The sequence below is a fragment of the Arvicola amphibius genome, chromosome 3 (assembly GCF_903992535.2).
Source record: "Arvicola amphibius chromosome 3, mArvAmp1.2, whole genome shotgun sequence".
NCBI lineage: Eukaryota > Metazoa > Chordata > Mammalia > Rodentia > Cricetidae > Arvicola > Arvicola amphibius.
Window position 1 is genome coordinate 25,227,615 of NC_052049.1, and position 13,641 is coordinate 25,241,255.

The 13,641-nt window shown below is 33.3% G+C and overlaps 1 protein-coding gene across 4 annotated transcripts in view; it reads left to right on the plus strand.

Annotated features, from left to right (window-relative positions):
* Nipbl (NIPBL cohesin loading factor) overlaps positions 1–13,641 on the plus strand; it is a 153,493-nt gene that overhangs the window by 103,625 nt on the left and 36,227 nt on the right. For all 4 annotated transcript variants that reach the window (XM_038321600.1, XM_038321599.1, XM_038321601.1 and 1 more), the window contains 13 exons: positions 518–749; positions 1,879–2,030; positions 2,434–2,514; positions 3,435–3,535; positions 5,477–5,615; positions 7,239–7,321; positions 7,841–7,973; positions 8,551–8,694; positions 10,708–10,797; positions 11,626–11,840; positions 11,925–12,027; positions 12,808–12,906; positions 13,002–13,148. In XM_038321600.1, coding sequence (XP_038177528.1) covers positions 518–749; positions 1,879–2,030; positions 2,434–2,514; positions 3,435–3,535; positions 5,477–5,615; positions 7,239–7,321; positions 7,841–7,973; positions 8,551–8,694; positions 10,708–10,797; positions 11,626–11,840; positions 11,925–12,027; positions 12,808–12,906; positions 13,002–13,148 — 1,719 coding nt within the window. The remainder of the gene's footprint in view (positions 1–517; positions 750–1,878; positions 2,031–2,433; positions 2,515–3,434; positions 3,536–5,476; positions 5,616–7,238; positions 7,322–7,840; positions 7,974–8,550; positions 8,695–10,707; positions 10,798–11,625; positions 11,841–11,924; positions 12,028–12,807; positions 12,907–13,001; positions 13,149–13,641) is intronic.

Below are 13,641 nucleotides of genomic sequence, written 5' to 3' on the forward strand. Positions count from 1 at the left end.
CCAAGTCACAAAAATAATTTACATTAATTATAGTTTAAGTTAAAATGTTAAATCTGGATGAAACACAAAGAAGATAAAGGTGACAAGAACTTCGTTGTTGGAGTATCTTCTAGTGGTGAGATAGGAAGAAAAGTAGATTGTGTTTGAAAATACTGAAACAACAACAAAAACAGAATACAAAAATATCTTGTTTATTTATTAATAAATTAGGCCTGGTGATTCATGCGTATAATCCTAGCACTCAGGGCTGCTTCAGATTCAGGGCTAGCCTGGAAAACTCTAGGCCAGCATGGGCTGCAGAATGAATTCTTATCTCACAAACCATTGGTTTAATCTTGGCTAAAATAATAACATTATTTGTACTTGATTCCAGACATTTTTTTAGAATAGTCTAAAAAAAGTTCTAGATACTATTTCACGTTGTTTCTCCTACCATTGAAAGTCAAATATCTGTTTTTTAATATTGTGAACTATAGGTATTTTATTCCCACTTCACTAACAATGGTCTGTTTTATAGAATAATGATACTGAAGAAGAAGAAAGATTGTGGAGAGACCTTATTATGGAGAGAGTTACCAAATCAGCAGATGCTTGTCTTACCACTATCAACATCATGACATCTCCTAACATGCCGAAAGCTGTGTACATTGAAGATGTAATTGAAAGAGTTATACAGTACACTAAATTTCACTTACAGAATACACTCTATCCCCAGTATGACCCTGTTTACAGATTAGATACGCATGGAGGTTAGTTTGCTTTTTGTACTGATAGCTTGGTTGGTGTTTTGGTTTGTTTTTTTTTTTTTCTTTTTCCTTTTTTTTCCACACTACCAGAATTATCCATTGTAAATTTTCAGTGCTAGGTGAATCAGAATACAGTGATTTTAATTGGCTCCCAAAGTCAGAGATTATGCACATTATAATACATAATTGACTTTGATTTTTGACTAGAATATAAAAGCTTTAATAACTGTTACATTACTTTAACATCTATAGGTTGAAAACCCATTACTCTGAAAATCCACGATGCTTTAAAAGCTCTTTGAGGGACTAGAGAAATGACTCAGCAGTTCAGAGTGCTTTCTATAGAACCTAAATTTGGCTCCTGGGACCTACACTTGGCAACTCACAACCACCTATAACTCCAGCTCCATGGGATCCAGCACCCTCATTTGACTTCTGTGGGCTCCCAAACACATAGCATATACATATATACACATAAATTAAATGTAAATCTTTAAAACTTTTAAGAATGAGCATGAAATACAAACAGCTTTGGATTTGGGGGGATTTATGATTTTTAGATTAGGAATATTCAAGTGGTAAAATCTATGCAAATATTCCAAAAATCTGAAAAACTTTTGAATAAGAGATATTCAACCATTATTTATTTATAATTGAAGTAATTGTTCCTAGTTAGAGAAAAATCCCTTCTCATTTAGTTCAAAATAATGCTTACTTGGAAAATGAATTGATTTAAGATATATGTTCTCATAGCTCCATAACCTGTACTATATGATCAGTAGTTAAATGTTCATATAGTTCATTTGATTACTTAATTGTGTAATAGTGCCAGGTAATTTAAATGAGAAATATAATCTTACTATCTAGTTTGAATGAAGGGGGTGGGGAAGAAAAATCTGTATAGTAGCCACTGTAGTGTACCAGACATTATTTGTTAAAGGATGTTTCACTACAGTACCACTAAGGAATAATTCCTCTGTTAATCAACACTCATCTGTAGAAGCTTCACTGTATTTTTATGAGGCACCCTGAAATGTTTGTGTTGTCTTAATTTAGAAGATAGTGCTGTAACCTCCATGGAAGAGTGCAAAAAGTTAATACTTTTTCTATCTTGAATCCTCTTTTATTTTAGGAGGGTTATTAAGTTCGAAGGCCAAGCGGGCTAAATGTTCTACTCATAAGCAGAGAGTAATAGTAATGCTTTATAACAAAGTTTGTGACATTGTTAGTAGCTTATCAGAACTGCTAGAGATACAGCTTCTTACAGACACAACAATTCTTCAGGTAAGTTTTTTGTTTTTAAACATTTTGTACATTTCTAGGCATGAGAAAAAATCTTAGTCTAGTATAATCTTCACTCGTAATACCAGCACTCTGTTCAATGTACCCATTCAGAGTACTTTGTGTGTAAATTAAAGAAATAGAGATTCTGTAACATTTTAAAGGAAGTACCTACCTGAGCTGAAGAGAGAATACTACATAAATTCCAAACTCTAATTTCTACAAAATATAAGTTAATTTTTAAGAATTTGTGATATTTTCATCCATGAAAACAAAATGACTTTTGTTCCTTTAATTCCTGCAGTAGGGTACAATGTTACTGAGGTGTGGCTGTTAGAATGTAGTAGGGTACAATGTTACTGAAGTCAACTAGAAACATACTAAACAATTAATCTTGGATTTTCAGGTTTCATCAATGGGAATAACACCATTTTTTGTGGAAAATGTCAGTGAACTACAATTGTGTGCTATTAAGTTAGTCACTGCAGTAAGTATAATCAATTTGTAATTTCAGTTACCCACAAATGAAGTAAGATTTTCTTCACTTGGTCCAAACTTCCAAAAATTATGATATTGGATTTATTTTTTCTTGTTTTCTATTAGATTTTTTCATAATAAATATTATTTTAGTCTTACTAGATTTTATTAACTGAGGATTTAATTTCATTGATCATGCTTTCCTTGAATTTAAAATTTTTCCTTTTTAAAATTATTGTAAAAACCAGAATGATTTAAAATCTTAAATCTTGTCTTACTTCTCTACCCAAACTGTCATCTCCCTTGAAACAAAACTTTATACTCCCTCACTTTGGTAATTAATAACAAAATTTGAATACATTTTTTATATCATTACTGTTTTTTAAATTTATTTATTTAACATTCCCACCTCCTCCCCTCCTCCCTTTTCCTTCCCACTCTCCCCACTCCCCCTCCCCCTCGCTCTCCAGTCCTAAGAGAAGTCAAGGTGCCCTGCCTTGTGGAAAGTCCAAGGTCCTCCCCATTCCATCCAGGTCTAGGAAGGTGTGCATCCAAATAGACTAGGCTCCCAAAAAGCCAGTCCATGCAATAGAATCAAAATCCAGTGTCATTATCATTGGCTTCTCAGTCAACCCTCATTGTCAGCCACATTCAGAGAGTCTGGTTTGATCACATGCTCGTTCAGACCCAGTCCAGCTGGCCTTGGTGAGCTCCCATTAGATCAGTCCCACTGTCTCCATAGGTGGACGCACCCCTCGCAGTCCTGACTTTCTTGCTCATGTTCATTACTGTTTAACATGTTGAAAACATTTTCATTCTGAGTAACATGCCTACTTCAGTTTTCCTTCAGATGAAATATTGTCCTAATTTCATACTATATTTTTTTCTGCCATAGTAAGTTTAATTTATAATTTTATAATTACTAAACAGGTATTCTCAAGATATGAAAAGCATAGGCAGTTAATATTGGAAGAAATTTTTACTTCACTTGCAAGATTACCAACTAGCAAGAGAAGTTTAAGGAATTTCAGGTAATTTAAGGAATTTAACTACAATGGAGAATTTTGTTATGTTCTGTTATATATTTACTCTTTACCACTTCTGTCTGGTTTATTTTTAATGATTATAGGAAAAAAGTACTTCAATCAGAACTATATAGATAGCTTAGATTTGTGAAAAAATACAGCATAATTTGGGAGACTTAAAGAAATTTATTGATCTTAAATAAAAAGATCTGTGGCCATTCAAACACTATTAACATTTGGACCAGTTAATGTCTTCACGCCCAGGGCTGTCCTGTGCTTCACATAATGCTTAGGTACATTTCTAACCCCATAGAAACCCCCTTTCAGTTGTGACAATCAAAACTATTTCTAAGAACTAGAGGCCAAAATGTGCTACATGAAAAGCACGAGAAATGTGGTTCAAAAGACTTCAGACAGTTTTAAAAGATTTCAGGAACTATGTTAATAAAGTTAGGCTTAATCTTTTAGATAGTATTTAACTATTCAATAATATTTTTGAAAGCTGAAAGATGGCTTTAAGAACAATATAGAAGGCCGGGCAGTGGTGGCGCACACCTTTAATCCCAGCACTCGGGAGGCAGAGGCAGGCGGATCTCTGAGTTCAAGGCCAGCCTGGTCTACAAGAGCTAGCTCCAGGACAGGCTCTAGAAACTACAGGGAAACCCTGTCTCGAAAAACAAAAAAAAAAACAAAAACAAAAACAAAAAAAAAGAACAATATAGAAGGGCTTTAGTGATGGCTCAGCATTGGCTACTCTTCCAGGAAGGATTACATATTTGATTTCCAGCACCCACATGACAGTTTACAACTGTCTGTAACTCTGGCACGAGGATACACCAGCCATGCACATGGTACACAGATATACATGCACATAGAATACCCATAAATATAAAAAGAAAGCCTCCGTGAACATCAGATATGTACGTAATACACAGATGTACATTCAGGCAAAACACCAATACCAGTACACTTAAAAATATTTTTTTTTAAATTGAGAGTCGCATAGAATAGACTGATATTAAATGCTGTTTATTCACTATAGACATTTATAAACTCACTGCTGTAATCACTTTATTGCCTATTATCATAGGTTATCATCAGTTATATTATTCCTAGTGATTAGTGCATTGACCTGGTATATAGGGTTATTTTGGGGTTGGTCCTGTAAAATAATTATTTTTGTTTTTATATAATTATTTTTGTTTTTATTTATTTTAAATAATTATTTTTGTTTTTATTATTTTGTTTTTAAGTGTGCATTGATAAACATCTGTTCAGCTGAAGAAAACTGATCAATATACAGATGAATTCTTGCACTTCTACAATATTTGTAGAAGCAAACACTTGGAAATTGATCTTATATAATCAGTGTTCAGTCCTCATACTCTAGCACAGATAATTAAGAGTTGAGAATTAACTAGATGCCTCAGTGGGTAAAGACTCTTGCAACCAAAAATGATGGCCTGAGTTCAAACTTTGGAACCCCACATGTCGGAAGGAGAGAACTCATTCCCTGAAAGTTGTCTTCTGAATGCCAGGTCTATGATAGCAGGCGCACACATTACTTTAAAGTGAGACACTATTATTTCGCACACACATGTCTATGCAGGTGATTTTAATACCAGTTAACTATCTTACTCAGCAGGTGTAGACCAGAATACATTGGCATTTAGAAACCTCAGACTTTTATTGTTCTAACTTCTTCAATAATTATTGTTTTGTTTTTATCTGTGATGCATAAAAATAGAAATTTTTATATTAAATACTGTTTTTCCTCATGAATAGGCATTATTTGGTGTTTTTTTCAAACTAATTCAAAAATATACTTAATAACTGTCATAAAGCAGTAATGCATGATAAAGCATATTGAAACTTTCAAGTCATAATGAAACATATAAAATGTGACTATTTTAAATTCTGATTTAAATTGTTCCTTCTTCATTAAAGGTTAAATAGTAGTGATGTGGATGGAGAACCTATGTATATTCAGATGGTTACAGCACTGGTTTTACAACTTATTCAGTGTGTAGTTCACTTACCATCATCAGAGAAGGACCCTAATTCAGAAGAAGACTCAAACAAAAAAGTAAGGAAATATTTAAAGATTTTATAATTTTGTATGTACATTAAGGATTGGAAACACTTATACTTTCTATAATTCTTCTAAAACAGAAATTCTTATCTAGGGGTTCATGACTGGGGTTTGGGTTTCTTGTAAATCATTACACATAGTCAGGAAGTAAGGTCTGGTTCCAACTCTCTAGGCATCATGAAGCACATAAATCAACAATACCTAACAGGCTTATTATACCAGCTTGTAAAACTCAGTTGAGAAATGAATGTCAAGGGGAATATCAGAGTTAGGTGTCTATGGGTGCACATATAATTTAGTATGGAATTGACATGGAAAATAATTTCATGTTCTCTGAGTACCAGCTAAGGTTTGCTTCTGGTTTTATACAGTCTATTGATACTTATTTTTAGTATACTTGACGCTTTGTTTGTTTTATTTTGCTTTGTTCTTGAGATGGGTTTTAGAGTATAACTCTAACTGTCCTGGAGCTCACTCTATAGACCAGGCTGGCCTCAAACTCACAAAGATCTTTACCCCCCATGTGCTATGATGAAAGTGTGTGTCGCAATGCCCAGTTCTAGATTATATAGTTTCACTTCAGAGACAATTCCAAAGAAACAAGACTAGTCTGTCTCTAGTATAGAGTGTGTGTATGTGTGTGTGTGTTCCATACAAAATAAATGTAGTACAAAATACTGTTTTTCTCCTTTCTAGAGTAGATTAGTCTAACCTTCCTTTTCTGATCATTTGTGACTATTATCATAAGTATGTTTATTTCTATTTTATATAGAGAGATTTGAATATGGTTATTTTGTTTTATAATCTATACATAAATTTAATGACATATAGTTGGCAGTTTTTGTCAGATTTGTTTTGCTTTGAGATTGACACACAACAGTTCCATCACAGCTTAAAGTTAAGAATCTTTTTATAAGGACCTTGGAAGCAGAATTGTCATAGTATAAAAGCATATACTTACTGAGGCTGTCCATATTTTCACTTAAATGATAGTCCCATTTGCATTCCTACATTCTGATTTTCCTGATTCTAGTTACTCTAAAATACTACCATGCTCATTTTGGTTTTTTTCTGCTTAATATTACTGATGTAACTCCTTTTTCTATGTTTACCATTGAGTTTTCTTCAGCTGTAGACTGACTTTTTATGTCTTTTTTTATCTTAATCTTTTAATTTCTACTGAAAGTTTCAAATTTTTGTTTACATTGTAGTGGTTTCATAAACTTTGAAGTTAGAATATTCTTTGGTTGGATTATTTGTTTTAGCTGGGTGTACTGGCACATATTCTAACACTGAACTATATATATCTTCGATTCTGAAAAATAGTTTTGTACTTGGACTCCATTTCTTCTTCTTCTGGTATGGATTATGATATAAAACTATTGATTAAGTATTAATACATTTCTGATTGCTTTAATAAACAAATTAACTACCATTGTTTCCAAGTCTTCATAATTTTTTAAAATGTGTTTAGTATGCCAACTGGTTTATCCTATTTTGTAAAAATTAATATCTTAAATACATAAATACTCTCTTCAGGAATAGCATACCAATAGCAGCTGGCCTCATGTATTCATTGTTTCTTCTATCTTTATAAAGTTGTTTTTCTCACTCCAGGTTGACCAGGATGTTGTTATTACTAATTCTTATGAAACAGCTATGAGAACAGCCCAAAACTTTCTTTCTATCTTCCTTAAAAAGTGAGTAAGATCAATGGTGTAGTTTTTATTTTCCATAGTGTGGAGTGGTCAATATAGAAAGAAGACTAATCACGTTTCCTGCCATAGCTGAATCCTCAAATACACCTGATCTTTAAAATGAGGAAGAGAACTAAAAGTCTAAAAATGTGTGAATTTGCTTCCGGTAGATTCCCAAGTTTTAGTACTGGATTGTTGGATTTCTAGAATTTTTCTTTACAAAATTTTGAGGCATTCTGCTTGTAAAGCAAAGTTATGGAAAGATGTTACTCAAGCTTCATGAGAATTATGCTAACTATAGAAAAATTCATTTCTTCAGAGTTGTTGCAACTTTCAAAGAATAATATCAGTTAATATACTTTATAATTGATGGAAACGACAATTTAAGAAATATATTTATTTGTGCATCATTTTATTTAATGTGCTCATATACCATGGGGGAATCTGTACTTAACAAAATTGCAAGCATTATATAAATTAACATCTTTCTTGTTTTTTGGAATTTTCTCTCTTTTTGACTAGATGTGGTAGTAAGCAAGGTGAAGAAGATTACAGACCACTTTTTGAAAATTTTGTTCAAGACCTTCTTTCAACAGTCAATAAGCCCGAGTGGCCAGCTGCTGAACTACTCCTTAGTTTGTTAGGGAGACTGTTGGTAAGAGTATAGCATTTAAAGATTATTAATTACTAGAAGACAACATAATGAGGATGTACTCTGATTCACAGATGATGAATTCTTTAAAAATGTGTAAGGAAACATGAACATTGCATCTATTTTTGCATGTGTATAATTGTACATTTTATCGTCGACACTGTAGAGAACAAAATTGTACATGTTAGCACTTTCATTCCATCACATAGAATGGCGATGCTCTTTGAGATGGTTTGGGTGGGGCTTGGACTTGTTACGTCATTGGTTTAAAATATCAGCAATGAGTTAACCATTTGAAAGCATGAAACTGACTAATGCAAACATTTTCTTTTTTTTTTAAATAATTTCTAAAATTATATGGCATCTTTTAAGTCTCATAGTACAGAATAAAAATGGAAATACAGTGGTCTCTTTTCATTTTAAAGTATATTTGAAGTTGTGCAATATAAGTTGCTACAGAACTTTAAAATGTAACTTTTTATAAACTTAAAAAAGTAATACTACTATTCTGAAACTATAATGATTTGTAAACAACAGCATCTTATTATTAAATTAGTAATATCCCATCTTTGAACTTCAGGTTCATCAGTTTAGTAATAAGTCAACAGAAATGGCTTTAAGAGTGGCATCTCTTGATTACCTTGGAACTGTTGCTGCGCGACTGAGAAAAGATGCTGTTACCAGCAAGATGGATCAAGGGTCCATAGAAAGAATTTTAAAGCAGGTAATAAAACAAAGAATTTAAATTAATATACAAATAGTTGTATATTTGGTTGCTTTTGGTGTGGGGGAACAAAACAGGGTCTAATGTTATCCAGCTTTCTTTCAAAGTTGCTGTGTAGTTTATAGTCAATTCCTGATCCTCCCAAGTGCTGGCTATTACAGGCATGTATCACACTAGATCCATTTTAAGAAGTGCTAGGAATTGAACCCAAGGCTTTGTGCATTCTAGGCAAACATTCTACCACCTGAACTGTGTCATCCAGCCCTACATGTTCTTGCTTTATAAGAGTAGATTTTGTAGATTCAAGGAAAATTTGTTTTGTTATTTGGTCCTGAGTGTGATAAGCTCTCACTGTAGTCCCAGCTAGTCTTGTATTCATAATGTCCTCAGGAACTAATCCTTAAGATAAAATTTTAGGTCCTTCTCTGGATTCACTGAATCCAGAACCCTAGGAGTGGTGTAGTCAGTGATTTAACAAACCCATCAGATTGTAATTAGTGCTAAATTTTGAGTGCTGTTGTGTGGTGTATATTTGTACAAATAAGAATTGGCACATAAATATTTGTAATACACTATCAAAAGCAAAAATTTAATATTACTATATTACTAATGAATATAATACTTAGAGTATAATCTATTGCCATCTTTTTTATTTGAAGATTTGTTTTATTTCATTTATTTGTGTGAGTGTGTGTATATGTGTACATGTGTATGCAGGTGTCCATGGAAACCAGAAGGGTCCATTAGATCCCTTGGAGCTGGAGTTTCAGACATTTGTGAGCTACTGAATGTGGGTGCTGGGATCCGAACTCCAGTCCTCTGATAGAGCAGTAAGCACTTTTAACCGATAGAGTAGTAAGCACTTTTAATCACTAAGCCATTTCTCTAACCCATCATCATTATTTTAATGGTCAGATTGTTCTTACATTTGACTAGTGAGATGCCTTTTGAAGCTAGCTTTTGTGCCTTTTTTTGACATGTTCCCTATATTCTTTTTTGGGTGTGGGGCAGGGGAGTAGGTATGTGTTGTGTTGTGTTTATGGTGTGTGTACTTGCTAGTGTGTGTGCACATGGATGCATAGGTGCATGTCTGCACATGCATGTGGATGCCAGAAAGTTAGTTCAGGTTTTTTTCTTTTTGTTTTGTTTTGTTTTCAGTCATTCTCTACCTTGTCATTATTAGTTACAGGACTAGGATTCTTTGAAGAAATAAATGACCCCACATATGAGACACTGAAAGTAAAAGATGTCTGTAAAGTACCTATTACATCATGAAATAAAGTCTTAAAGAATGATGGAAATAGTACTGGGGAGATAGCTCAGCGACAAAGTGTCATAAAAGTATGGAGATCTGAACTCGGGTCCTTAGAATCCATGCTAAGCAAACTCAGTCAAATTTCCAGAACCTATAAATTCTCTCCCTTTCTATGCCTAAAGTATTATTTCCACAGTAATTATAAAGCTACCTGAAATGTATGATGCATATTATCACAACTGTTAACATTCTTATTTACTAGATCAAAACTTTGGTGTATATTCATAAATACAAAATACACAATGAGTTCAAGACAGTGCTGTGATATGTGAATCCTGTCTCCAGAAAAAAAGAAAAAAAATATTAGCGATTGTAAATGTAAATTCAGTACAGAGCTGAATAGGGTGTTTTTGTGATGGTATTTACTTCTGATATTTGTATCAACCACTTCCGAATTCTTTTAAGATAGCAAATAGCTCATAAAGCCAAACTTAGCTATCAGCGTGTTTTTGAGAAACCCGCTGTTTCTATATAATGAGTATACTTGCTTTTCTTCTTACTGATTTGTCCCCCTGTTAGGCTTGCATTCACATCTACACAGTGTATTAATGCACACCAGTACTTCAGTAGTCACATATCTGGGCCGAGGTTCCCAAACGAAGTGAGTTCTGGTACAACACTGTTTTAGAAATGGGTGGGAGGATCAGTAACAGGCAAATAAGTTATCAATAATCTTGTGATTATTGTTTTTGGTTTAGGTTTCTGGAGGAGAAGATGAAATCCAACAATTGCAAAAGGCATTGCTTGATTATTTGGATGAGAACACTGAGACTGACCCTTCACTGGTGGTGAGATTCATTTTGCTTCTTAAATTTAGATTGTCTTCAGAAAGTAAGGTGGGGCGTAAGAGGGAAAGAAAATAAGAGAAATATTTGGAAATATTTTTATAGATTATCTTTAAGTCTAGGCTAATACTAAAATTGAATATAGACCTCCCGATGGTGAAGATGACCTATTAGCATACAAAGAAGCTGTCAAATTCATATATATGCATACATACAGTTCTTTAAAATGTATATTAAGTAGCATATCTGGAATGTAATAGACTGTATACAATTTGTATGTTTTATAGTCTTAGCATAAGTTTGTAAATAACACTATGCCCATAATGGAGTATTTTCAATTTTTTAAGTAGAGAAATGAAAAAGTTACAATAACCTCTGTATTATTTTAACTACCTAGTAGATTTCCAGTCTATGGTTATGGAACAGATACACAGAGTGCTTCAGTGTATTTTAATGTATTTAAAACTTGCATATTTTTTGCACAGATAAGACAAGAGTTGGAAACAGATGGAAGTCTTTTACCTTCACTCCATCTATTCTAAACTTTTCTAATGGTCCTCCAATCTGCTGAACTATATGAAATGTCCTACTTTAAGTAGTTGGTAGTAATACTCTATTTCATGTAGTTATTTTTATTGTCAGTGTTTTACATTAACAGTTAAATTTTTAGTTAAATGTAAAAATAGGAAAATCCTATAATCCAGGATATTTCTGTCTTTACATCTGCTTCTGTCCAAGAGAGTTTGCAAAAAAAAAAAACCTTAGAACTTTTATTCCTGATTAGAAATGTTACTAATTACATGAGCTCAAACCTATCTAATGTCTTTCCAGTTTTCTCGTAAATTCTATATAGCCCAGTGGTTTCGTGACACAACTCTGGAAACAGAAAAGGCAATGAAATCACAAAAAGATGAAGAGTCCTCTGATGGGGCACATCATGCAAAAGAAATTGAGACAACTGGTCAAATAATGCATCGAGCTGAAAACCGGAAAAAGTTCCTTAGAAGCATTATCAAAACCACACCATCTCAGTTCAGCACATTAAAGTAAGATGCAGAGAGAGAAGTGTGTGTGTGTCGTAAATATCCATTTACAAAGAACATTTAAAATTGCAATGCTTTTTGTTGTAGGATGAACTCAGATACTGTGGACTATGATGATGCGTGCTTGATTGTCCGATACTTGGCCTCTATGAGGCCGTTTGCCCAGAGTTTTGATATTTATTTGACGCAGGTAAATTGATTGATTATTCTGATTGATTTTTTTTTTTTTATTCTGGTTACTTTTGGAGATCGTGGACAGTTTGTGTTCATTGTGAAAGCAGCATTTGTCTCTACTCCATGTTGTTTGCATGTCTTTAGCTATGCTTACCATCCACAAACTGATTATTCTTGTACAAACAAATAGGCATGTTTGTTTGATGTGAAAATTGTTGAGTTATGAAGTCTTTGATAATACTGTCTTAGTTACACATAGATTTAGTGGAGCTTGACGTTCTTAAATATATATGCAGCAGTATGTTTAACTGAGAATACTGAGGTAAAGACCCCAAAATATAGAGTGCTTTTCCATGTATACTGATCTCTGTTAAGATTTTGGACCAGAGCCAGGCAGTGGTGGCACAGGCCTTTAATCCCAGCACTTAGGAAACAGATGCAGGCAGATCATTGTGAGTTCAAGGCCAGCCTGGGCTACAGAGAGAGTTCCAGGTCAGGCTCCAAAGCTACACAGAGAAACCCTGTCTTTGTGGAAAAAAGAAAAGATTTTTGGATGAGTAAGATGATGTATAACTTAACTTACACATAAAAAACAAAAGGTAGCAAGTTATAGACTGTGTTCATATATGTATGTATGTATGTATGTATATGTGTATATGTATACATCTGCATGTATACATATACACATATACATATATGCATGTGTGTATATGCATATATATGTATATATTCGTGCTATATTTCATTAAATTTTATGTATTTTAAAATTTATGAGAATGTTAATTTTGCCTGGCAGATACTACGAGTTCTTGGTGAAAATGCAATTGCTGTTCGAACAAAAGCCATGAAGTGTTTATCTGAGGTTGTTGCTGTAGACCCCAGTATTCTAGCAAGGGTAAGAGCAAAAATAATATTTCCTGCTTTTTTATTCAAATTTGAATATTGGAGATTATCTCTGCTACAAATGACATTTCTCTCACTCTTCTTTAGCTTGACATGCAGCGAGGAGTTCATGGACGGTTAATGGATAACTCCACTAGTGTTCGAGAGGCAGCCGTGGAATTACTAGGTCGATTTGTCCTTTGTCGACCTCAGCTTGCTGAGCAGTATTATGATATGCTGATTGAAAGAATATTGGTATTTTCTTCTGTTTTATAGAATTTATGAATATAATTTGCCCTAAATATTACTAAATTAATCTAAATATATATATATGACAATTACAATTTTATGTTGCCTAATCTGAACCATATAGCACCATTCTAAAGAAGGTTATACTTTCAAGAGGCAAGCTCATCAATATTATCAAGCCAATTATTAGTGAAAATAAGATCCATTTTTCAATTACTGTTATACCAGTTTTTAATGAGTAATTGATAGTGATAGTAATTATGTATGATAGTTACCTGGTTTTGGAGAGTACTCTAGAGTATTTATCATTGCAGAGTGATTGTGTGTGTGTGTGTATGTGTGTGTGTGTCTGTCTGTCTGTCTGTCTGAAAATTATTTCCATGGCAGGCACACTACCCAAGCATATTGATTTTTATAGAACTACACATTGATGCATTCACACACAAAATTATGTATTGCTTCAGGGACATTTATTACCATTAGTATAATACAAGAGTAT